Source organism: Betta splendens, chromosome 6 (assembly GCF_900634795.4).
Source record: "Betta splendens chromosome 6, fBetSpl5.4, whole genome shotgun sequence".
NCBI lineage: Eukaryota > Metazoa > Chordata > Actinopteri > Anabantiformes > Osphronemidae > Betta > Betta splendens.
In genome coordinates this window covers 1,663,857-1,690,537 of record NC_040886.2, presented here as the reverse complement: position 1 = coordinate 1,690,537, position 26,681 = coordinate 1,663,857, and the positions used below count along the sequence as shown (strand labels likewise).

General features: G+C 42.6%; 1 protein-coding gene across 4 annotated transcripts; it reads right to left on the bottom strand.

Moving 5' to 3' along the window:
• Positions 1 to 1,411: 1,411 nt before the first annotated feature.
• siah1 (siah E3 ubiquitin protein ligase 1) lies at positions 1,412 to 20,556 on the bottom strand. 4 transcript variants are annotated; one of them, XM_055509500.1, is made up of 7 exons: positions 20,109 to 20,556; positions 16,379 to 16,566; positions 14,267 to 15,874; positions 11,097 to 11,153; positions 7,695 to 7,876; positions 3,839 to 4,135; positions 1,412 to 3,436 (listed from the first exon to the last, which is right to left on the bottom strand). In XM_055509500.1, exons 3-7 carry the CDS (start codon positions 14,268 to 14,270, stop codon positions 3,065 to 3,067), a joined length of 912 nt encoding a protein of 303 aa, XP_055365475.1. In that variant the 5' UTR covers positions 14,271 to 15,874; positions 16,379 to 16,566; positions 20,109 to 20,556; the 3' UTR covers positions 1,412 to 3,064. The 4 variants fall into 4 exon arrangements, with proteins under 4 accessions (XP_055365475.1, XP_055365474.1, XP_029008465.1 ...); XM_055509499.1 differs by lacking the exon at positions 14,267 to 15,874; XM_029152632.3 differs by lacking the exons at positions 14,267 to 15,874; positions 16,379 to 16,566 and having other exon boundaries at positions 20,109 to 20,555.
• Between the last annotated feature and the right edge of the window lie 6,125 nt (positions 20,557 to 26,681).

Here is a 26,681-nt window from a genome sequence, read left to right as displayed (position 1 = left end):
GTATGTGGCTCTTATGGTGGCTACATGCATATACAGTAATCAGTTCACTACAGACACACCCAGTTTCAGCTAAACCCCAGTTTAAAGAATCCTCTAGGCTCCCTCAATTCAACAACCCCCCCAACACTGAATGGAAGACCTTAACCTGTAACATAATTACCCAGAGGCCTCTGGGGCGTGCATAGTTTACTGGCAGCATGCCCACACCCATGACAGAGCTCACACTGTGCTCTCACATCAGCTACTTTTAGGTGTGGGTTGCAGCGCGGGACCATGTTATTACGAAGGAATATAGAAACATGTCTGGAGTTGTCTTTAACCCTGATTTGAGCTCCAGATGTAACTTTACCATTCTTAATAGGATCTTATATTTTAACTGCACCACATTCTTTTAGATTGATGATGCACGTTAAAGAGAGAGTGTCTGTTTTGTCCCAAATGAAGACAGCATTAAATGAGTGTGGTCTGATTCCCCAGACATGCATTGCATGCATGCAAGTAATCACTAGCACCATCCTTAATGTGACCATTATTGTTTTTAATAGCGCTGGAAATGTATCAGCATCTAAATCACTAAGAGATCAGAAATTATGCACTGAAATTCTGTTGTGAAGTACCTCATCAGAGGTACCTACTTTTAGCCCAAAGTAACCAACTACTGAATCTACTATATTTTTTACCCATTTGCTCTTAAAACAGTTCTCATGTTGGCATTGGTAGTCTTCACCTTTAAGACAAAGTTTGACAGTTTTTATTAATTTGTTGCCACCACCTGGTTATAAGCAAACAGCTCGTGCTATTTCTGTTCTTTACACACATCTGACCTCACAGGCTGCCCCACATCCACAGACCTACTCAACAATGAGAAACGTAGGGGGCCAACAGAAGTATTGGGGCCGTTTTTACTGGTTTGTGTTTTAGACTTTACATCTTACACATCCTCCATCCAGGGATGTAAACAGATTCTCAACTGGTTATGAGATGGTTCATGAAATAGAGAAATAGGCATAGAGAAATTCAGAGTTGAAATACTCATACTGCATATTTTACTCTAATGCAGTATTGAAAAAAATAAACATCCTGTCACACTTGGGGTTGCTTAACACAGCACTGACACAACCAGCCTCTAGTGACATAAGGAGAATGTCATCACTGTGATGCTGCTGGTGGTGCAAAATGTGCCCTCTACCTTTTACACTGAACTGGATTTATCGTACTTTGAATTAAAATAATGTATGCAAAAATATTTGCAGCATCTGTGTTGTGATGTTCAGCACGGATCATAATCCGGAAACACACTTTGCTGTTTATTAACCTAGATTTATTAGTTTGCTGTGATCGAGGCTGGGTGGAACTCATCTTGCTAAAGGACCTAAAATAAAAAAGCTAAAAGAAAAGAAAAAACAGCAGGTATGAAAAAGATAGATTTATTTAATGACATATTAAAACAGAAAAGTCAGGGAGTTGAAGGAGAGCAGCAACATTACTGAGACTCCACATGAAGAGAAAGAGAGAGACGAGTGGCAACACCTCCGTGCCTCCCAAGACAAGAAAAAAATAAGGGGGGGAGGGCATAGCACACAAGAGGACAGAGACGAATACATGAGAACAATTCAACTCTGGAAAAATCAATTCTTTAGAAGAAGAACGACACAACTTGCTTTTTAACTACAGACACTGAAGTTTAGCCACACGTTTTACAACTGCCTTTAATTTGTTTTTAAAAGTAATTACAAAAAATGATCAATATGATAATCTCCATTTAATAATAACGATAGCAACATTGTGTAACGGTATAAATTGTCCCTCATTCCTGGCTGGCTAATGCTGGCAGACAGAGCGTGGTGGAGAATGAGGTTAATGAAAAAAGTGAGGGAAAAGGACAAAGGTGAGGAGGCTTGTAGCCACGTCTGACATGCGTGCACGCAAACAGCTCTTCGCTCATCTTCTACAAAAAAGACGAAGAAAATCAAAAACATAAGAAATTGACTCCAAACAAAACATTGACTTGACGGAAATGCAGTGTTTTTTTCCACATTTTGAGAACAGAACCTCTCCGACAAACTGAACTCCACTGTTGTCCACTCCATGAAAATAACGTACAAAATTTTTTTAACAAAAAGTTGATTCCAGAGCTGATGTAGCTGGGGTCTTCCTATATCCATACAGTATGAGAGCAGATCCTAACCTATCAACTAAAAAAGAGCATGTGATGCACAATCATTAGCTTTGGGGTGGACTGGTGTGAACTGGAGGGAAAACAGAGATGTAAATAGGACATCAATCGACCCTCAATGCATGTCCAAGATTCCAGTCCTGAACATACCGGGTGCTTATGGGTGCTACAGTCATCCATGTTTATGTGCTGGTTCCAGTCTTAGCCATCACCAGCCATGTCAGTCACAGGCCAAATCTACAAAGCTGGAACCAGAGAATTTCATGACACTGGTTTCCAGTTTGAACTAATCAAGGCCAGTCACAGCCTAGATGAGCCTGAGCCAGTTGGCAGTTCATTTCATGGAGGTCGGACAGAAGAGAAAGCTAGACAGATACAAGCTGGTGAGCTGCCTGGCACCGACCAGGAGTCTGTGTTGGACATAGCTTAGACCTTTGTTGCTGTGTGAATGTAGCAGCGTGAGGCGGCTCAGTAATGACCAGCTTCTGAGCAAAGGCTGGAGAGCTGTAGTGTCTGAAATGTCTGCGGATCGATTGGGGGGGGGGGGCTGTTGGGAAACCGCATCGGGAGAGACACGAACATAAGAATATGACTCAACAGCTTTTCAGGTGATGTCTCCACGTTGATGACAAAGATGATGAGACTGCATCTGCATGTCATGTCTCATATGTTTTCATGTGTGTTTAGGAGTCTGTAGCAGTCACTACACCGTAATGTCCTTGTGTTTACTAGCTCATTGATCCTACCTCCCATTCACCCTCCACAGCTGTCTCAAGACAGTCCAGTTCCACATCTCAAAGGGTAAGGGAGAGAGGGGGAGGGCACTATGAGGTCACCACTTATTTGACCCCCTGACAATCTGTAACTTCTGACCATCCTTTGAGTCTTTTAGCACATGGAGATAGTGACGTTAATGCCTAGATTGCCGTTCTCAGCGAACAGCTGTGCGATGGACGTGTCGAACACCAGGCAGTCGCTGTTCATGATGGCCGTGGCGATGCCTTCGTGGATGGAGCGCGGTGTGGCCTCCCAGGTGAGTCTGCGCCGGTGTCCGTTCAGCTCCAGTCGGTAGGCAAAGTTTTCGGCCTGCTTGCGAGTCCCGATGAGCTGCACGATGGCAAAGAACTGCTGGTGGCCGTCGTATTTCTCCTGCTTCTCCAGCACCAGCATGAAGTGAAAGCCAAAGCACGACTGCATCATCACCCAGTCCACTGCACCCGGCAGGTTGATGTCTGTGGCCAGGAAGACGATGTCCTCACCCTGAACAGAGATGCAGGCTTAGACGTCATGACAAGGACAAATCTGCAGGCTTTAGAACCGTTTCAGAAATAATATTTTACAGACAATTCTGATATCAATTAATGAAAAAAATATTACTAGTCTTCAATTCTAACTCCTACTAAGGAGGCCCTACAATGATTCACAGTAATAATAGTTTTCATGTGATGCACTCAGATTCCTACTTAAATTAAGGTTAGATGTTATTTTATTCCAGACATGGTTTATTGTAATAATGAGTCAGCCAACATATAAGAGAGCTTATAGAACAGACATGTTAAAGACGTGTTCTCCAACAAGAAGGTGATTTTTACAAATACTCCACTTATCTGTATGACGGCTGGATCCATAACATTTTTAAAAAACACAGATGTACTGTCTCACCTGCAGTGTTGTGATGGACTTGTGCTGGTGCATCAAGTGAGGCATGACGGCATCCAGGGAGCCCTGCCACTTGCAGGAGGCACCAGGGCAGGGGCAGGAGTACGGCCGGAACTCACACAGCTCTTCGTGTTCCGTTTTGTCGGTATGAGGCAAGGTGACTTCGCAGCCCGATGAGGCATACTTGCAGGGGAAGAGAACAGAGTTGGCCACCTTCTCCATGGCCAGGTTCCTGATGGAGCCCAGGGGACCTCGGCATGTGGGGCAACAAGTGAGTTTGGGCCGGCAGTTGGAACATACCTAAGGAAAAAAAACAAACACAAAACAAACACAGGCAAACGTTAGTCATTTTTGACTCATGAGATTTTGTGAAATGGGGTCAGATTTGTTGTGCAAAGTTTGTATTTCTGGTTTTACAACTGTAGGAACCTGAGCATGGTATTAATTTGACTTTGGTAATAATCTTTTATGATGATAGAACCTAGCAGATTATTTCCCATAAAAAGGTGTAAACTTTGCATTTTGATGGAAGGACTTTCTCCAGCAGAACCAGAACCATGACTGGTTGGGGTGAGGGGATAGAGAGAGAGAGAAAAGCACAACAACAACAACAATAAGCAACAACAGAGCACAGGCAGGATGAGAACGAAGTGTTCTGCTGGGAGCATAAGGAACTATGAGGTCTTTAAGATAAGAAGACGCATTATCATTAAGTGCTTTGTAGGTGAGTGGGAGAATTTTAAATTCTATCCTACATTTTACAGGCAGCCAGTGCGGAGACGCTAATGTAGGAGAAATGTGATCTCTCTTTCTAAGTCCTGTCAGAACTCTGGCTGCAGCATTTTGAATAAGCTGTAGGCTTTTTAAGGAGCTGTTAGGACATCCTATGAGTAAGGAGCCTAGAGGTAACAGATCGATGCAGAGAAACTGCTCCATGCATTTGAGAGAGGATGCTTCTAGCTATATTTCTAAAGGTGAAAGTGAGAGATCCTGGTCAAAGATGACACCAAGGTTCCTCACAGTAGAATCTGAAGCTAATGTTATGCCATCCAGGGTGGCTATCTGACTCAATAGTGTCTCTGAGATTTCTTAGGTCCAATGATAAGAATTTCAGTTTTATCTGAATTTAGTTGAAGGAAGCTTTGGGACATCCAGGATTTGATGTCTTTTAAACAACTTTGGAACCAGATGAAATAAATCAACTAGTCAAAATTCAAAAGACATATATAGCTGACTATCATCTGCATAAAAATGGAAATTTATAGAATGCTTCCTAATAATCTCACCTAGAGGAGTAGAGGAGTGTATAGACTGAACAGAATTGGACCAAGCACAGAACCCTGTGGTTCCAAAGCTGATCCTTGTGCATGTGGAGGATTTGTTGTTAATGTGAACAAACTGGAATCTGTTCAACAAATAGGATTTAAACCATCCCAATGCTGTTCCTTTAATCCCGATGCTTTGTTCTAGTCTAGAATGTTATGATAAATTGTATCAAATGCAGCACAAAGATCTAACAGGACAAGAACAGAAACTAGACCATGGTCTGGCGCCAAGAGAAGATCATTAGTGACTCTAACCAGAGCGGTTTCTGTGCTATGATGCTTTCTAAATCCTGACTGAAAATCTTCGTACAGGTTATTCCCACTCAGGTGGTCAGATAATTGTTTAGCCATGATTTTCTCAAGAATCTTGGATATAAAGGGTAAATTTGAAATGGGCCTATAGTTGGCTAGTTCTTTAGGGTCCAGAGTAGTTTTTTTTCAATACAGGTTTGACCACAGCCACCTTAAAAGCCTGTGGTACATAGCCTAGTTGTAAAGATTGGTTGATTTGATTAAATATGGACGAGCTGATTAAAGGTAGAACTTCTTTCAGTAATCTGGTTGGGATTGGATCGGATCTAAAAGACAAGTGGACGACTTGGAAGAGTTGTAATTATTGAAGTTAACTCCATGACTTATGGGGGAAAAGCTCTAAGTAACACAGAGGACTTTGTCAAGATCCAACTAATTTAATAAATTTACCGTGATTTCTGTAATTTGGAGGAAGTCGCTGCTGAATGTCATCTCTAATAGTGATCATTTTATTAGTAAAGGTGTTCATAAAGTCATTGCTGCTGACAAGGGGACAGTAAGCTCAACATAGCTATGACTCAGCTGAAAAGAAACCTGGGGTTGATTTTGTTTTCTTTAATTGAAGAGGAATAATGTGTTTTTCTAGCAGCACAAAGTGCTTTTTTATATATTATTAGACTGTCCTGTCTTGCTATGCAGTTTACATTTATTTTGTTAGAACGCCACTGCCTCTCTAGTTGTCTGGTCCTGTGCTTTAGGCTGCGGATCTAGTTATACAATGGAGCTAACCTCCTCCGATTCACTGACTTCTTCAGGAGCCACTGTGCCTAACATTGTACATAGAGAAGCTGCAGCGTCCTCTACAAGACAATCAACCTGTTCATAAGGATTAAGGTGACTGTTCTCCTCTGTGTATCTACAAGACATTGAGATGATGGAATCATCTGCTTGAATCTGGCAACAGCGTAGTCAGAAACATCTGCTATAGTAAAATTTCTTTCCAGCTGCTGTAAGGTTAATTATGATAAATTCAAAAGTAATAAGAATTTTTACATAACATGGGGTTGAAATAGATAATTTATTAGTTCTTCCCCAAAACCCTCTATATCAGGACAAGTTCAAGGGTATGATTAAAACGATGAGTGGCTTAATTTACATGCCGAGTAAAACCAATAGTGTCTAATAAAGAGATAAAAGCAGTGGTGAGACTGTTACTGTCAACATCTACATGAATGTTAAAGTCTCCCACTACAATGACTTTATCTTGCTTATCTGCTAAGAACTAAGTCAGACAAGAATTCCGAGAATTCAGTTAAGAACTCTGAATATGAAACAGGACAATAAACAATATAGAACACAACTGGCTTCTGGGTTTTAGAGTCTAGGTGAAAAGGCTCAGAGTGAGGCTCTCAAATGAGTTAGAACCAAGTTTGGGTTTAGGAGTAATTAATAAATCTGAGTTAGAAATTGCTGCTACTCCTCCACCTCTACCTGTACTTCTAGGAACATCATAGTTTAACATAACACATTGGAGTCGACTCCAATGAGTCACATAAACTAACATATTCATCCTGCTGCAGCCAGGTTTTAGTGAGAGAAGAGATCTGTGTAATAGTCACTTATCAAGTCATTTAATAACAATGATCTGATATTTAATAAACCACACTTTATTAGCTTACTGTTACTTTGTTCCGTAAGAGGAACTGTTTTGAGGTTTATTAAATTCTGGTAAGTCACTCCTCTTTGATTTGTTTGTGACTTGTATAGTTTAGGTGGTCGGGGAGCAGACACAGTCTCGCAATAGTCTATGCAATAACTAAAACTAAGAGGGGGTGGCTGTAGAGAACACGCAGAGAGGCGTGTAAGACTGCGTCTTACATGCGTCCTGGGCTCCACTCTGAGTTGTCACGGAGTAGGAATGCCTACTCATGGCCACGTTACTAGAGAGCAGAGAGGCTCCGTTCAACGTGGGATGGACGCCGTCTCTTCTAATCAGCCCAGGTTTTCCCCAAAAAGTGCTCCAATTAGCCACAAAGCCCACACCGTTTGCAGGACACCACCTGGACAACCAGGTGGAGCGATGACAGCCGGCTATAAAGGATCAATGTCGCCCGCTCTGGCCCCAGGCAAACACTTTAAGAGTGCTGGATTCTCTAACTGGACTGCTAGCAACTAAGCTAGGAGGCCACTACAGATAAAATGATAATTATAAAGACTCTTTAAATGTCTGACGTGAAAAGTATTGCACAGTTTTGTTTTGCTCCAGAGTGGACTGGACATACCAGGTGTCCTGACTGGCACTGCAGAATGGGAGGCAGAACATAGTCAAAACAGACGGGGCACTCAAACAGGCTGGCCAGGTCACTGTTGGAAGCTGTAGTGCCCGACAGGGTGGGCACGCGCTGGGAGGGGACGCACTTGGAGGTTCCTGTGGGCAGCGCGGTGGCAGTCTGGCGACTCATTTCTGTAAGAAAAAAAAAGGCAAAATATAGTTTAATTTTTATCTATTTAAAAAAAAAAAAAAAAAAAAGATAAAACTATGTCACAGATGTACAGATCTGCAGTCACAAGTGTCTTAAAGAAGGAAAAAAAGCTGCTCAATGACTTACAAACAATGTCTTCATTCAAACACACACCAAATACAACCTTTTGTAAAAATGTAAAGCAATGTCAACGTTTGTCTGTTAGATTCAGTTGCTTCTTTCAGCACAGAGACATGATGCATCTGGCACTCGGATGTTGCAGGATGCAGGGGCAGCCACGTACTCCTCCATACGTAACTCGCCAGCGCTGAACTCTGGCTCTATACAACTAACCACGAAAATTGGAAAGAACATAGCTGCCTTTATTAGAGCAATGTGTTGTGTTACGGTCTCCTGCCGTACTCTGCTGTTGCCTTGGTAACATGTATGCAGTAAAGTGTGGAATGGTCTCGGGAGCCGAGGAAAGGCGAAAAACAATAGGCAGGATAACAGGTAGTCTGCTATTTAGATGGGGACAGAAAGAGAGCTACTGTAGTAGGAAGAGGAAAGGTAGTGGTGATAATAAAAGGAGACAGGGAAGTCAATGTTAATAAAACAATGACACTTCAAAATGAAAAATGAGCAAATAAAACAATGACACTTCAAAATAAAAAATGAGCAAAAGAACATAAGGTTGTGAGCAGCAGGGAGGAGCAGGCTTCTCATGTCAGGTAGTCCTGGGCAAAGAGCCGTTTGGGTGGGTTGGCTATCTTTGTGTGCCCACCTACTCCACTACCTGGCACAGTTTGTCCTTATAGCCTGACCCACAGACAGATGCTGCACAGGGAGAACCAGAACAGAAATGGGGAGAGTAGGAGGAAAGGGCAGAATGTGTGAATGTTGAAACATTGGAGGAGTACATAGGCAGCCGCCAAATTATCAGCCATCAGCAGAAACGCTTTAGTCATGATTAGGGCTGCAACTAACGATTATTTTTATAAATCTATTAATCTGTAGTGTGTGTGTGTGTGTGTGTGTGTGTAAAAAATACAAATAAACAAAGCAAGCACAAAATTTTATTCCATCGTGAAGACCTGCAGCGGCTCCATTAACCTGACTGTGGGAGAAAACCCACAAAGACACGGGAGAACATGTAAACTCCACACAGACTCCTGGGCTCCTTCTGGCTCTGAGGCAACAGTGACAACCACTAAAAACCATGTTTATGTATGTCTATATTTTAATGCTGCCGTTACATTGAGTGTCTGCATCGTTTAAGTTGTGCTGTTCTGTTCTGTGGCGTTCATTCCTATGTAGTGAACAAGATGATGCGCAGTCAGCGGACGCTAGCGGAGCAGATTAAGTAACAAAGTAACATTTAACACAGCACGTAATGAAGAGTCCTCACGTGATGATGAACAGCGTTTGTTACCGCTGCTGCATCCAGACACCAGTGTTTCATTGTTACAGTACGTTCTCGTGTCGCTGTAGTATTTACAAACCACCAGCTGAACTTTGTATGACTTGCAGGTTAATGTTGTCTTTTTTTAACATTTAATGCTGATATGAAGACATTAGGGCGCAGCCTTCCTCCTGCTGCCGCTTGGTTTGTTTTCTCACACATTCCGCCAGCGGCTGTTTTTTTGCCATCGCGTTGCGCCGTAAAATGAGCAGCCCGACTAATCGATAACGGCAAATCATTATCGATCAATTTCATTCATCGATTATTAGCGATTTGTCGTTGCAGCCCTAGTCATGATTGTAGAAGCTGTAACTTGACACCTATTTCAAAGAGAGACAATTTTTGACTGCTCTGAGCAAAGGCAGATCTCTAGCCTCAGAAGCTGGCTTTAAAGGCCAGTGTAGTTATGAAACTAATACATTTTTGTAGATAACAATTAAATAACAATTGATTCTTTCATGACATAGCTTAGGATTTACCTTGACCACTTACAGGTGGGTCATACTAAAACAATAAAAAAACTGCGATATTATAGTTTTTATAAGACTGCCTGTTTCAGTTGAGGTCGGTACTTGGCTGCAGAGCCGCCTGCCAGGCCTGATGGGGTAAAGCTCCTCTGCCGAGGTAGGAAGTTAACGTAACCAGACACAGTAATAGCCTGCCTGTAAACACTTCTGCTGCAGTGAAGATAATGCCCTAAGCTATTAATAGACCTTCTTAGCCAGATAGCATGCAACCAGCAGCAGAATCAATAGCAACAAGACCAAATTAGCTCAGGACACTGAGATACAGCAGGCCAAAGCCAGCGCCAGACTGTAGGAATGGAGCTGAAATGTCTTACGTAGCAAAGGATCTGCACAGGCAGGAACTTTGTAACATGGAGAACAATGAACTGATATAAGTAAAGAACAGTTGAGCATAAGAACAACTCTACAGTCATATATACTGTCTTTTAGGTTTGTGAAAATGATTTAAAGTAGCTTGTTGTTAGACACATTGAAATCAATCAACGGTGGACTGCAGCCTGGAGGCCACAAACAGGAACAAACATTTTATAAAGGCTCCGGTAAGATGACTGACTTATAACTTATCATTCTCATCGATCAGAGCTTTCCTCTGTTGTTGATGTGACCACTGAAATGGGCCTAGTGCACAGTGAACTGTTTCTTTTAGCAGTTCAGCCATTTAAATATACTCGTGCACAACAGCCACAATAGCAATTTAGTAGCACGTAACACAACACAAGCTTTATCTCTACCACATGTAGAGATAAAGAGATTACATGAGGGGAGAGACACATGACTTGTTTAACTGGCACTAGGGGGCTAAGGAGTGACACTGCCCAGATGAAGGACAACTGGGACCAGCACCCTTTGGTCTTCATCAAGTGGCTCAAAATACCTTGGCAGTCCAAATTAAACAATATGCAGGTCTTCTGGGTTACAGGTTTTACAATGTGGACAATGAAGACAGAAAACACGCATGAAGACTGACACATGCTAAGACAACCTTTGCAGCGAGGAGGTAGAGTAATGGCTTTCACTGAGGAAAAAGAAGGGTCAGTGGTCTGGGTCAAGGAGATGAAGTGAAGCATAGACGGTGACTGAACATGGTCCTAGGAGTTTAGGTTGAGCTACAAGATGCATATACTAAAAAGTACATTAGGATACAACCAGGTCTGGTTGGGCTTAACTGGGGGTGTAAAATCTTAAAACGAGGAACTTTTGACCAATGGCTAGGAGCATAATGCAAATACACACCTTCGTCCATAAGATTTCCCAATAAGGCTTTCGTCTTCTCTTGAAATGTCTGGGCCTCTGAAATGAGAAAGGAAACAGCCAAGTTAAACAAACTACTAAACAAACAAACAAACAAAAAAACACAACAACACAGAAGCCACTAGTAGTTGGGACTAACGACATATTCTAGTTTAGGAGTGTGTAAACAGGAAAGACCTCTTTTCGACCTGACCCTATTCATTCTCTGCATGGGAGAAACAAGCTGTCCACTGTCCATTTTGTGCCCTTCCATACACTGAAGAACGCACAGTCAGGCATTTCAGCCACTTAGTGCACTTGTAATGCAAAGTGCATTACAATAGTGATCTCATTGATTCCTACTGTGCCATCTCCTGGCTCCACACAGCTTAGCAGTACTGCCAATTCATATTTCAGAAACAGGCAGACCGCCATCCATGTCTGGATCACAACGTGCTGATGCAGAACATATTGCTTTCCAGGAATTGACCACTCACATCAAGCTTTGCTACAAAAAAACTGAATAGGCTAAAACCAGGAAGGAATCTGACATTAGGCCGCTGCGCCGGTTTCTCAAACCATGGCTTCGAACAGACATCTGCGTTTTTGCAGCTTTGCAGTCACAAAACAAAACGCAAGTCATAGTAGTTGAGTATAGTTATGACATGGCTGTGAAGCATGTTCTCAGCTGTTGTGATTGCTGACTGATGCTAGTTTACATGTACACAAATAGTCACGTCATATGACTGAGACAGCAGCGCAGAGAAGGTGGAGCCCATGTAAATACTGGAATTATTATGTAAATACAGACATGCTCACAGTGTAAACACATATACAGGATATCCACTCTAGAAACATTAAAGGCATCCTAGTCCTGCTCTTCTCTAATAAGCAGGACTAGCAGATTTCCCATTGCACTAGTGTGACATGCACTATAAACCAACTGCTTGCAAATAGTTCGTCTCCACTATTGCTTTCCAGGCACCAAAATGTCCAATGTTAAAAGCTCCATTGTAATGTGTGGAAAGGTGAATCATCTTTGCACAGCCAGTATCAGAAACGTACAGAAGACTGGCTGCATAACCAAGTTACATACATTACATAACAGGGGTGTGGCTACAAACTAAAGTGGCACGAGCATCTGAACACACTGAAACAATAGCTACGATAAGATGTTAAAAAGAAAAAACACAATGTGTGTCAGTCAACACCCAAATGAATTGATAGCATTGACAACATGTGCGTATTCATTTCCCAGATATGCTGTTGTACTTTTTGTTGTTACAAAATATAAATGAAAACAAAGTGACAAGAAGGTCTGTTAGTATTTTACATCTGACAAAGATCTCAAGTAAGTGAAGTTTGGGAAGTGTCAAATTAAACACCTAAAGCTAATGCTTTGAGCCATTTTATGCTGGGAAATGACCTTTGCATTAAGTCATCCATGTTAATCTGCAGCACGCGCCAAGACACAAAACATACGTTAAAATGCCACTAAAGACATCGAACGAACCGAAGAATGGGCCAATACTGAGGAATGTAGAGAAACTGGGGTAGAAACAGAACAACACACAGAAAGGGAAAGACGCAACACAAAGGAGGAAGAGTGGCAACTATTTGAGGGGGTGGGGGAGAGACAGACATGAAAGCAGGAAGGAAACTGGATGGAGACACGAGACAGATGAGGCGAGCATGGGTAGAGGGGGAGGCAGAACACAAGCTGGGCTTTAATACAAACGCGCCATTCTAACAACCTACTCAAACACTACAACGCTGCACATTATCACATTCTGTATAATCACTAGCATGTTTGAAGCTATTTGACATATATTGTGTCACACTATTTAGACGTTTGTTAGCCTTGTACACAAACCACCAATTTATTACAGAGCTACAGCTGGAGTGAGTGCAGGAATTCAAAACATAGTGTGAACCTGGGATAGTCATAGTAGCAAAACTCATTCACCTTCAGTCCTGTGCACGTTCCTTGTAGCTACACATGAGAAGAGTCTGAACAAGGAGTTCCAGGGTGGAGCACGGAGTGCTAGGCTAGCTGGTTTGGATTTTACCTGGCCCAGAGGCATAGGGGTAGAGCATTCATGCAGCCCACGATGGCCATATATATCTGGCCCTTTCCACAGAAACCACACACTGCTGCTGCCCGAAACATGCAGCAGAACAGGGGATCATGTTTCCTTCTCCTGACCCCCCCGCCTTAAAGAGGCATGAGTTGCAGCGAACGAGTAAAGACTGGGTTCACACAAGGACCTACAGAGGTCCTTAATTTCCAAAACGGCAATGGCCCAGAAGGAAATGATATAAGGAAATGACCACAATGCCTACTACCAAGTCCCTGGAATGAAAGAAAAAGACAGAGAAACCCCTGAGTTACAGGAAATAGACCAGTCGTCTCATCAATCAAACCTGCCCATCAGGACAAACTTAATGCCAAAGTAAAACAGAACAAGCAGGCTTCTGGGTGCTTAGTTTGCAGGACAGGGTCAAAGAAGCCACTGAGATCTCTGCTATACCAATAACGCTGCAAATCTAGTTAACACAGCACAGAGACTGTGAGTAGTGGTCTGGTAGTGTGGGCTCCGTCTGCCACTCCCTGCATCGTCCCAATCAGCCAATAGAAGCAGAAGGCGAAAGACGCCATGGATAATAATGCTTTTCCAGGTTGCACCTAGGATGTCTGTGACGCCACTACTTTAGAAAGTCTGGCGCAGCAAAAACGCAGCAAAGAAAAGTAGATCCTTCTCGGACGTCACTTTCCACAACTGTTGGTTTGCGCCACAATAGCGCTCTTCCCACAGGAAAAGCAAGGCTGGTTTCCATGAAAAACATCTTGTGTCGTGTAAAAGACTAATCCTTTGCTGATCTGAAAAACAATGCTGGTTTGCTGCTCAGACAGCTGTAAGTTGTGAGCGCGGTTACAAAGGGAAAGTCCCAAGCAGAGAGCGTTCTCCTCTGTGCTGGTGTTGGGGTGTCCCCTGGAGTGAGGGGCGGGTCACTGCTGCTGGCTCAGGGAAGCTAACAGGCATCCAATGTCAGTCCAAACAGAGCATGCTCGCTCACACCCTTCCCTTTTCCAGCCGAAACACATACCTCCTTCTTCGCCACACATTAGTTCTCCTTCACACAGACTCTGACCTCACAGTATATTATCTCACCCATTCACGTCATTTTCGGTGCCCTCCACGTCCTTGTAAGCTTCGTCTCTGTCTCCTAGATGGACATTCTCCTTGTGTCTCTCCCTCTGCTCGGCTCTGTGGTATTGCAGTTCTCAAATTTCAGCCTTGTCTGGCTGCAGGCTGCACCACCAGCTGCCCTTGCTCACTCCATACCTCACGTTCCTCTCTGTCTTTTCTTTTGACTTTATGCATCCACTAATTTCTCACATGCAACCTGTAACAAACTATCACAGCTGAATCGGAGATTGGGGCCTGCTTTCTAGTTGACAGTGTAACCAATAACCAGCTACTACCATTGGTATGTGAAGCGTTCACTCTGCCTGACCCTCCCCTCTCTGTGCATAAACTCTGGCTAGATCTCCTGCTTCTTAAACAAATACACACACAAAACTGAGGCAGCCAGGAAAAGGAGCCTGGGTGAAATCAAAATATCACTCTGGGCCAGAATGTGTCTGTCAGCAGCAGAGAATGCGATAGCTGGCTCAGTGCACACAAGAAAGAAACTGGCACCATTCACTCGCAGCACTAAAATGCATCTTGGGTGATTTAGTCACATATGGACGGATCAAAACACAGATGCAACAGCCCCCAAAACACATGGATTATGCGGTGGAACTCAGCTGCCACCGGAGCTGCTCAGGAACACTTTTGGCTCACACAGAGTGAAATACAAAGCCTGCAGACTGAAAAGGGCAACAATCTGTTCCAACTCAAAAATAAAAATTCAAAAAAAGTTTAAAGATAAAGTAGTGTTAGGTCAGGGCTGGTTTACCACCAATGACATCATTGTTAACAAGCTATTCTGGAGCACAGCTTTTTTCACTCCATAAGTGAGAAACCTCAGAGTGGGCGATGCGTCGCTGCAGTCTAGTATTGTGATTTGCCTATAATGTGTCAGTGTTTAAATTCATTCTAAAATATAGTAGCTCTCACTATACAATTTTTAATCATACCAACCACTTTATTGGTTAAAGTGGAATTGTGTCAACAGAGACCTAATGAAACTGTGCTCTGTTCTTTGCTAATCTGAAAAGGCATCAAGGCTGCTACGTACAAGCACCTGGGACTCTCCACACTCAATTTAAAAGACAGCGTCCACATATCAGAGACAGTGAATTTGAATACTGGTCCCTTAGAGTAGTCCTTCCATTTATTTCAGACATGATCTCATGACAGACATGAATAGCAGAATCCCAAGAGCAGATGATAACTGCTTTTTAAGTGGATTTGGAATTGTAAGCAGTTTGTTTGAACAGATCATGCATGTCAGCATGCTCCAAACGTTTGTTGTACCTACACCTACAGACAGGAGAGAAAGAAAGCAACACCGCTGTGATCGCTTCAGCTTTGTTACACTACATCTGCTTAAATTACCCCCAGATTATATAAACACAAAACGGTCAGAAATGTCAGATCCCCAATATGAAATATGGACTCAAATAGAACCCACTGGGACACACATGTGGGAACTGAAGCTTGCACCAATGAATGCCCAAAGTGTGTTATTAAAGGGGCATGGCAGCAGACAACAATGAGCCATCTGGGCTAGGCAGCAGTTCATTACCAAAGACTCAGGCACCTCATCACCTATAGCCAGGGGTTTACAGAGACAGAGAGGGAGGGAGAGGATGAGAGAGGTTATTTACATCTCAAGCCTTCTCAGACAATGCACATGTCATGCCAATAGACAGTTGCTGATTTTAAATGAAGAGTGTAGGAAAAACATGCTGGATGTGAGAAGCACACCATGGCAACGTGGCTGTAAAACGTGCCAGGCTTGAGCATTTCCATATGAAATGAATAATGCTGTTATTAGCACTCACAGGCGTCTCATCCTAATCTGATTCAATGAATAGAGGCCAAAATAAAAAAAAGAAATATTTTATTTACTATTACTAAAAAATTAGGCTTCAATTAAATTAAGCTTCCATTTTAAATGTAATGAAATATAATATGACCTGCTGAGGAAGTTTGACTAAAGAATGCTGTGTGAGATCCCATTATTACTCTTTGTTAATTCCAAGTGAGCTAAGTTGCACCACTGTATAAATCAAAACAGGTTTTGGATGTACATGTTAGGGGCCAGTTTACTTTTAATGAGTAGTTCTTCCATCTGGCCCCAGGTTGAGGTAGCAGAGGGCGCCACAAAAAGAGAGCTGTGCATCACAAACTGGAAACTGTTTCCCATGTCTGCATTCAAGTTTGCTTGGCTCAGGTGCGGTGGCCATCTGGTCCATTTTGCTTCAGGTCTTGCTTTTTGTTCAAGGAGTAGTTTCATGCTTAGGTAACACAGGAAAAAAGTTATTTAAGTCAGGTGTCAATGTTTCGCTCCATTATGACAATAAAACAGCCACTGCCTCTTAACAAAACTTGGTGAACTGATGAACAGATGCTCTGTGATGGTGACCTGCTGCAGGATTCACAATTATTTCTGCAAAGCCTCTATGGCTGTAACATGACAACGTCAGAGCAAAACCTGAATAATATGAAAATCAACATAGAGAAAGAGAACCACGACAGGACAATTTGTTTAAAGAAGATCTTAAATGCAGCTGAAGAGAGGCACAAAAAACATAGAAAAACATAGGCCTCAAACCTAATTCCTGAATGAAACTCAAAGAACATATCAACGTTTTCTTTAATAGGGATGTTTTAAAATCTATTATCTTGGCGGTTGCCGCTTTTCCACAGCAAGCTTAAAAACAGAGCAGCAGTGAAGCTTAGCAGCTTGTTACCATGGAGAAGACACAGCGAGCAGTGATATCAGGACAGAGGCAAAACCCAACACCACACATGCACATACACCTCATGTCTTCATTGTGCAGATATTCCCCATGCGCACACAAAGACACACTGCAATCAAGCAAGCAGGGACTTCTTTTGATCTTAGTAACAGATCTAGAATTACCTAACAGTTGGAGAGCCAATGAGTCACCGTCTACCTTGCTCATGCATGAGAACACAAATACAAACATAGTTCGACCTTTGTTAACACTGTTACAAGGCATGTCATAGGTTCTTACCGTAACCAAAAATTTATTTTATGTGATCCTAAAAACGCAACTAAATGCAAACAACCCTTTGAAGATGCCGAAACTGGCCATAAAAGTCTGTACCGTCAGGTAAAGTTAGGAAAGTTCTTGGGTTCTTGGTTCTTGGTTCCTCGCTATGCACCAAACACTCACTAAGACACACACAGCCGCTGCGCATAAAGGTGTTATTTTGAGGAAGGGCTGAACTCTATTCACTAGATCTGCTGACAATCTATACTACAGAACACTAAAGATACAACAAAGAATATCTTACTGCCACATGATCGACTAATAATTGACTAATAATCACCTGGGCCCAAAAGGCCATTATGCAATCAGGCATTTGGTCAACCATACATGTTGAAACTATATAAATTTAATAAACAAAATGCAGGCAATTAAATCTTGATAGATATAGATATGTCATACCAGACGGGGAAATGGGATGACACCAGGAGCAGCAACAGTAGGCGACAGAAAGCGTAAGGGACCAGATGAAATTCAAACAGCAAGTATGCAATAACACCTGAAATGTACTAAACAAGCACTCACATACTGTAGGATACAGGGTACTGGTGGATTCAAGCTTTCTAACTAGGTGCATACGAAAAAGGGTTCTCGCAAAATGCTTCATCAGGTTTAAATTAATCCATAGCAATTAATAGTGGGTTAAATGTGAGGAAAATTCATCACACATCATTCACTCCCATCATACAACAAACACAAAACAGAAAACAGAAAACATTTACTCGACACATTGCACTTTTATGCATCAGTGTGTGTGAATTATTTTATACTTTGCAGCAATAATAACAAATCTATTATTTACTCAAATGCCTAAAAAGTGTTTACAAGCAAACCTCCTGCGTTTTCTGCTGTTTATTGGAGTCCGATTTCATGAGGATCAGTCTGTCATATCACGACATAAATTCCCATCATCCCCATCAGAATCTGCCCAAATCCATCCACATATGAAAAACACCATTGCGGCTACATTTTCAAGCAACCTAGCCTCCCTAAAAGCTACAGAAATCTTCAGGTCAAAACAGGTTCATATCTACCGCTGCATCACTGACAACCAAGAGTCAGCGTCAGCATAAAAACAAAACAAATTTAATAGTTTCCTTTTTTATTTTTATGTTAACTAGATCCTCTCTTACAACTCTGATGGTATGCGCAGACTGACATATGCCTCGTTTCCAATTTACCCTAACTAAAAGCTTAAGGAACAGAAAACTAACTGGAATGAACAACTCAGCCTTAAATGTATGATGCTTGTTTTTGGCTGAATAGCGTAGCTGGTGTAAAGCTCACTCACGGTACACTGAACCTGTGAGCCCAGAGCATCACCAGTTTCCAGTTTAAAAAAATGTACAAAATTATACCAGAAATGAGCACGTCTTTAGAAACCCAGACATCTCCTTACACCTATGGCTATAAAACACCAGCTAGCGATGTTAAGCTGGTTCAAACATCAAAACAGCAGGGAAAAACGAATCATAGACTGTGGTGCCCCATACTGCGGCTCATATGGGACACATTAGCTTTTCCTTATTTCCAAGTTTCCTTTCCTGCTTTTTCCACTGATGAGATGCGATCAACCACAAAGCCCAAATCACACCCTTATACCTGACAAGTTCTCCACATACCACTGCAACGAATGTGATGGTAATCTTTACAGTAGACAAGTTCTTTAGCTTGGTAAACACAAATCCCGTTAATGTGCTCACATTACGCGGATCCAACACAACCGCATTTTGAGTTGAACAAGTAAAAAGACCTTAGTTGTCTTTTCTGCTACACTTGTGCTGCAGTGATGATGAATGAAATCTCAGCACCATCACCACAGGTCCCGGGCTACTGGCAGATCATAAACCTATCCAGTCACACAATGAGATCGCAGTAGTTTCCTGCATCTTTGCAGATAAAAGAATGATTCCGTTTCTTAAGCCACACACATCTCTTCTCTATACTGTGTTGTGAAACCCTAAGATTTGCCTATGACAAGATAGTTCAATACGCGCCTACAGGTGTCCACGGTAACAATACGGTCCGTTTAGCTGCTGCATTAGAAATTAACACTTGCAACCGCGCAATACAGGCAGATCACAACCATTTAACGAGAATCGGCAACAACTATAGCAGACATCCATCCGTCCTCTCCTTTGAGGCAGGTCAAACACGCACTCAGTGTCGATGGCTCTGACAGCAGCCTTACTATGAGTAAACAGTAAGTCATCACTTCCTCTACAGCCATCGTTAAACGAGGTAATGACACTAAACGCTACGATACAAAACAATGCCACGGTGGTTCCTGCTGACCTGATCTAACCTGCTTTGAAGGCAAGATGGCCTCGTCTAGCAGGACAGACAACGGCGCAGCCTGGCTGCCATTCACTGTTCCACACAGGCCTCGTCTCGTCGTAGAGCAGCACCCCGGACCATGCTAGCTAAACCAAGCGGTGGCTTGTTAGCTCAACGACTGTGCGAGCAAGCTAACCAATGCCTCCACGGTATTAATGCGCACTCCCAACAGCCCTCTGCGATCACCGGGCATGTGAGTCGACCGCAAACTGCAGACAAACGCGCAGTGTAAAGCGTCAAGCCAAGAAACAAGACGCCAACGTCTATTTAGCTTTCCAGGCGAAACACAGTTAGCTTGCTACCGGCTAGCATTAGCGCCGCGCTAATGAAGGAAGCTAACGTCTGCTAAAGCAGGGCTGTTGTTTTCCCCAGCACACACAACACTCGAAAATTTGCACTTCAGTCGTCTCGGCACATCCTCTCACCTCGGATGAAATATCCTTCAGTTCAATGCAGATGTGTGGGTGGGCGTCGGGCGACGTGATAGGCACAATATCCCTGTTTATCGTATTTCATTCGCAAGCCCGGTGTACATATTGGCCTTGCTCTTCCAACACAAACTAGACGCCAGGCGTTAAGTATCATGCGCCCCAGAGCGCGCACAGTTGGTGAAGTTTGGCTCGGGAGCGCGCTTTGCAGGAATCTCCGACTGTAGCTACAGACTGGCTTAAAATTGTAAATTAGACGACGAAGAGATTCATAAATCAAATCTCATTTTCCTGTTATTATGTACTCAAACCACGCCAGCCGATCAATTGCCAAATAATAGGCTCACACACTCCTCGACATACACAAGTCTCTCGAGTCTAGACTGTTTGGAGGCCATACGTTTTGTCAATTTGAAAAATAAAACTGTAAAAAAAAAGAAAAAAAAAGCTGATACTTGTCTTGAAAGTTGAAAGTAATAAAACTACAGTCAAACTATAAAAATATAGTTCAAATTCAAATATAAATTTGATATGTTTTCAAGTCTTGTCTTTAAAACGTATCAAAGAATTGATTAACCAAATTAAGTGGTTATTGTGAACAAATGGGCTTCAGAAGCAAATTGAAACTAGTGTAAGATATATTAATAATTTAATTAAATATTATTATTATTATTATTATGGGATGGAATGGGGATTTCACATCTGCCATTACATAAATGTATTGATTATGTATTTTTTTATTTTAGTTTTATTTTGTTAATTTTTATTTTAATTTAAGTTTTAATTATTTAATTCTTTCAGTTTCAAATTTTTTGTTGTTTACAAGTGTATCTACAAAACGTATTATCCCAGTTTAGCTCCATTAGGCATGAGCTCCAAATGGCTCAAAGTAGGCAGAGGTAACCCAAAGTATTAACCCATAGAACTGGCATCATGTTAAGATGGTTATTAACAGACCAGAGCTTGGGTTAATTTGAACCAAATTACCAAGTTAATTTGAACCTTTAATGAAGAAATAGGCTTGACTTCGCTTACAATCTAATCCAAAGCTTTTAGATCCAACACTACTGTAACTCACTGTGAATGAATTGTGGACAATATGATAAATGGGACTTCTCCCAGTGGACCTGTGAACAAACTGTGCATGCTGTTCAAACTGAAACGAGAGAGAGAGAGAGAGCGAGAGAGAGAGAGAGAGAGAGAGAGAGAGAGAGAGAGAGAGAAATAAAGAGACAGTGTTAGGACACCGGAAAATAGATGTGACCAGTAATCAGTAATGTGGTTGGTTTTATCCACACACACAACCCATCAAAAACCAGGAGTAAAGTAGTTTAAGCAGGATAATGCATGGCTTTGTTTTTCACTGTTTTTTGAAAGTATGACATAGGTTACATATGCCATAGTGTTTTCTAGACAGTGGTCTGGAAGTCAAAGATCGAAAGATTTGTGAATATACATATACCATATATAATAAACAACATATAATAACATATAATAAATTACATATACAGACATATAATGTTGTTATGTAATGTTTCTATATATTTTGCTTTTTACAAATGAAAGCTTCCAATCATTCCTAAAATTTAAACCAGAAGTTAGTAAAAAGACCATATGATGATAATAAAAATACATAATCAATCCCGCATTAAAACCAACAGGTGGGATGGGGCTGCACAAACTGGACAAAGAGGGACTGGGAATGTAAGTGCATTGTCCAAGTAGGCCAGTGGTGGAACTGCATGAGAGGGCTAGAGAAACTCTGACACTGAGAAAAGTGGCAGCAAGAGCAGATGTTTCTAAATATAATCCTATTGTCCTGCTCCAGCTGTAGGTTGAGATACAGTGACTGTTTTTAATATAACTTGAGTAATTTCAAGTTAATTCACCTTAGAAGAACTAAAAATTACGGATGGAACTTTAAGTTTTAACCTAAATTAAATTTTATTAAAATGACCTGGGAACTAATGTATCTATTACATTAAGTTAAATTCATCTAAACTGTGTTTAGGCAACAGATGCCTCCCTTTTGTCCATCCATTTTCTGCTGCTTAGTCCCATGGGGGGTTGTGTGGGTGCTGGAGCCTATCCCAGCGATCAGGCTAGCAGGCGAGAGGCCACACACACACACAGACACCCATTCAGACCTACTGTACGGGCAATCTAAAGTGAACAATAAATCTAACGCATGTTTTTGGACCGTTTCACACACGGTCAGGCTATGGTGAGAAGCCCACTATGCTGATCTAAAATCCTACGCTCTGGGACCAGGCACCAGTTTTATATCTAAACTCCTGTCCGTTAGTTAAGATTACTACTGGACCTTATGAAACCTGTCTTCTACTGTAGTTCAGGAACTACTGTTGTGATGTTGGAAAAAAAAATATTGTTACTCAAAGCTTTTAGATGAATTTATTGTTTTTATATTACAACTGTACTGTAAGTGGTCACGACTATAATTTTAAGTATGTCCCTTTTTAATCTATGCACAGGAAAAACATTAAATATTTTGTTGTGGCTGTATTAGACTGTTGAAATTGACTCTGCTTCCTCATAATGAAGAAAAAAAATAAAGAGGGAAAGAAGGAATAAACTCATAAAGGTAGCAGAAAGAAATATGTGTGTGATGGATTGTGTGTGTGTGTGTGTGTGTGTGTGTGTGTGTGTGTGTGTGTGTGTGTGTGTGTGTGCGTGTGTTTGTGTGTGTGTGTGTGCATGTGTGTGTGTGTGTGTGTGTGTGTGTGTGCGTGTGTGTGTGGTGGGTGGTGTGTGTTTTGTGTTTGTTGTGTTTGTGTTTTTTTTGTGTGTGGTGTGTGTGTTTGTTGTTTTTTGTTTTGCATTTTTTGTTTGTTTTTGTTTTTTGCTTTTTTTTTGTGTTTGTGCATGTTTTTTTGTGTGTGTAGTTTCTGGTCAGATATAACAACATGTACACATATTTTTTACAATGAAAAAAAGTTAAAAGGTGTGAGAGATCAATTAAACAAGTAGGCAAGTTATAATAGCAGTAGCAACAGAGCAGTTCTAAGTAACAGAGCTCTGAGAAGGTGAGAAGAGAGTTAGACGCAGAAAGACAGACAGGAAATGAAGGATTTATGGCAAAGGAAGAGGAGTACAGAAAGAGGGGAGGGGTGAGAAGTGAGAGAAGAAAAGTGAGGGTAATTGTTCATCAGCAAATTCCAGACGGTGCTGGTTGTTATGCTCTGTGACCTGGCTGTGCCTGCCCTCACCCATTCACACACACACACACACACACGCACACACACGCGCACACACACGCACGCTCGCACGGACGCACGCACGCACGCGCGCACGCACACACACACACACACACACACACGCGCGCACGCGCGCGCGCACACGCACGCACACACACGCACGCACACACACACACACACACACACACACACACACACGCACACACACACACACACACACACACACACGCACGCAGGCACGCACAGTCACTGTGTTTCCATCTTCATCAGCCTAAATTTTTCAGCCTTTCCTGACACCGTCGGCCATTCTGTGGCAGGCTGTGAGGTAAAACATAGAGCATGAGGCAGGAAACAGCCCATCACTTGGAGCATGACTGGTCTGATGTTACGGCTGGTGGCATTTATCACTTTAATAAAAGAGACTGTGTTTACTGTTATTCCTTTCATTTCTATTTGTGCATTATTGACCAGCAGCAGGTTACAGAGCCAGCAGAACGGAGCACAGCACAGACAGTGAAGACTATGTTAAAGGTTTCCTGTCTGAAGCTTTAAGTGGGACATTTTGCCTGCTCCATTTTACACGATGGTCTAAAACTACAGCATGTGCCCAAATTCACAATGGCTCACGTGAGGCAGCTTTGCACATTTCCCAGTGACAAGAGAATTATGATGGCTTGTTTCTTTGGCTGTGTTACAGTCTATTGAATACCACTGTGGATTTCCTCTCCCACTAACTCACTATTCAAAGTCAAGCCTTCTGGATCTCGAATAACTTCATGCTGGATTAATTTAATTTTGTGATCATGAAATCTGACTATTAAATTGGGATGTGGGTAGTGATTAAAGCATAGAAACGTTTGTCTATGTCTTTCTAACCATAACTACAGGGTTGTGCATGACATACAGCACCACGGGCAACTAAGGACATGACTCACTAAAACAGAGAAACATTGGCACAGACTGTATTTGGGATTTGACTTGTCCATTAAAAAGCCACATTTGTCAAAGCACCTGACTGTGAAAAAATAAACATAACAGCCTATATATTATTACTAAACATGTAACATACAGTATGTAACCATTCAGAGCCTTTCCACAGTCTGTTAGTGTAAGATTTCATGTTTTGAATAAGACTAGAGAAGTGGGCTGGCGGCAGTCAAACACAGATCAGATCAACTCTTCTTTATTTTACTGTGACATTTCTTATTCATTCGTCTCTGTTTCTTTAGCAGGAGAATTCGTGAGTCATTAGGCTCAGCTGTTTCGGTTAAAGGTGCTAAATCAAGTTCAGGGCTCAGGTGTCAGTACAATGCTGGCAGTTACACTATTTCATCTTTATGTGCTAATATCCTCGCATCAGTGGAGCTCCCTCAGCCCTGCAGACCCCTGACTCATCCCAGCAACATTCATCCACGTCACTCCTCTGAGACGCTCCCTCAACCCCCATCCTTCTCCAGCACCCAGGTGAGAAAAGAGCTTAAGGAGGTCATGCCAGGAAAGCAGCTGGACCAGACGGCATCAGCTCCAGACTCCTAAAGTCCTGTGCAGGCGAACTGTGTGGAGTTATGGAGCATGTCTTCAACCTGAGCCTCAAGCTGAGGGTGGTACCACAGCTCTGGAAGACCTCCTGCGTGGTACCAGTGCCCAAGACACCGCACGCCAAAGACCCCAGCAGCTTCAGACCAGTGGCTCTGACATCACACCTGATGAAGACGCTGGAGAGACTGGTCCTGGGTCACCTCCGCTCTGCAGTGGGAACCTACCTGGACCCGCTGCAGTTCGCCTACCGACACGGCATAGGAGTAGACGACGCTGTCATCTTCCTCCTACATCGAGCCCTTTCCCACCTAGAGAAGCCCGGCAGCACTGTGAGGATCATGTTCTTTGACTTCTCCAGTGCCTTCAACACCATCCAGCCGATGCTTCTGAAACACAAACTGGAGGAGGCTGGTGTGGACCTTCATCTGACGGAGTGGATTATGGACTATCTCACAAACAGGCCTCAGTTTGTGAGAGCCAGGGACTGTGTGTCTGACACTCTGACCTGCAGTGTGGGGGCCCCACAGGGGACTGTACTGGCCCCCTTCCTTTTCACCCTCTACACGTCAGACTTCAGACACAACACGGACAGCTGTGTTCTGCAGAAGTTCTCTGACGACTCTGCGATCGTCGGACTGATCACCAATGATGACGATGCAGAGTACAGAGGACTCACTCAGAACTTTGTGGACTGATGTCAGCGGAACCACCTCCTGATCAATGTAGGGAAAACAAAGGAGATGGTGGTGGATTTCCGCAGACAGCAGCCTGCTGTCATCCCACCGATGCACATCCAGGGAAGGGACATTGAGAGAGTGGACTCTTACAAGTACCTGGGAGTGCATCTGAACAATAAACTGGACTGGACTCATAACACGGATGCACTGTACAGGAAGGGTCAGAGCAGACTCTACCTGCTGAGGAGACTGCGGTCTTTTGGAGTGAAGGGGCCACTCCTGAAGACCTTCTATGACTCTGTGGTGGCATCAGCCATCCTGTACGGTGTGGTCTGCTGGGGCAGCAGCATCACAGCGAGGGACAGGAAGAGACTGGACAGGATCATCAAGAAGTCCAGCTCTGTCCTGGGCTGCACTCTGGACACGGTGCAGGAGGTGGGTGAGAGAAGGGTCCTGGCTAAACTGACATCCATCATGGACCAGGTCTCTCACCCACTGGAGGACTCACTGTCTGCTCTGGAGAGCAGCTTCAGTAGCAGACTGATCCACCCTCGCTGTGTGAAGGAGAGATATCGTAGATCCTTCCTACCTGCTGCTGTCAGACTGTACAATCAGAACTGTTAATTACCTCCTGGTCCATTACTGAACTCACTCACTGCATCAGTGGTTATGTTGAAAATTTCTTCTGTGCAAAATTTGTGTAAACCTGTGGAATATCTATATAATATATGCAATAATCATTCCCATGACTCCATACTCACTGCTCATCTGTATAGTGTTGTACTGTGCCAACTCAACTTAACTTTACTTCTAATGCTGTATTTTTCAGCTCTGTTATGCTTTTGTGAGACACAATTTCTCCACTTCGAGAGAGGGTTAATTAAAGGTTTTCTTATTAGATGTTCAAGATATTGAACAAACATTAAAATCAGCTGGAGTACTTTATCTTTGCTTTGGGTCTTTACCATCTCCTGAAATCTAGACCACAATAATGTTTTTTTCCAGCTGTTGAATTGTGTAGCTATTTGCTTATGAACCACAGCTTGCTATTGCAAAGACCTCTGTTTGCAACAAAGCACACTGCAGCATGTCCCACATTACACTGCCAGGCCTCTGGGGAACTCTCCCCAGACTATTGC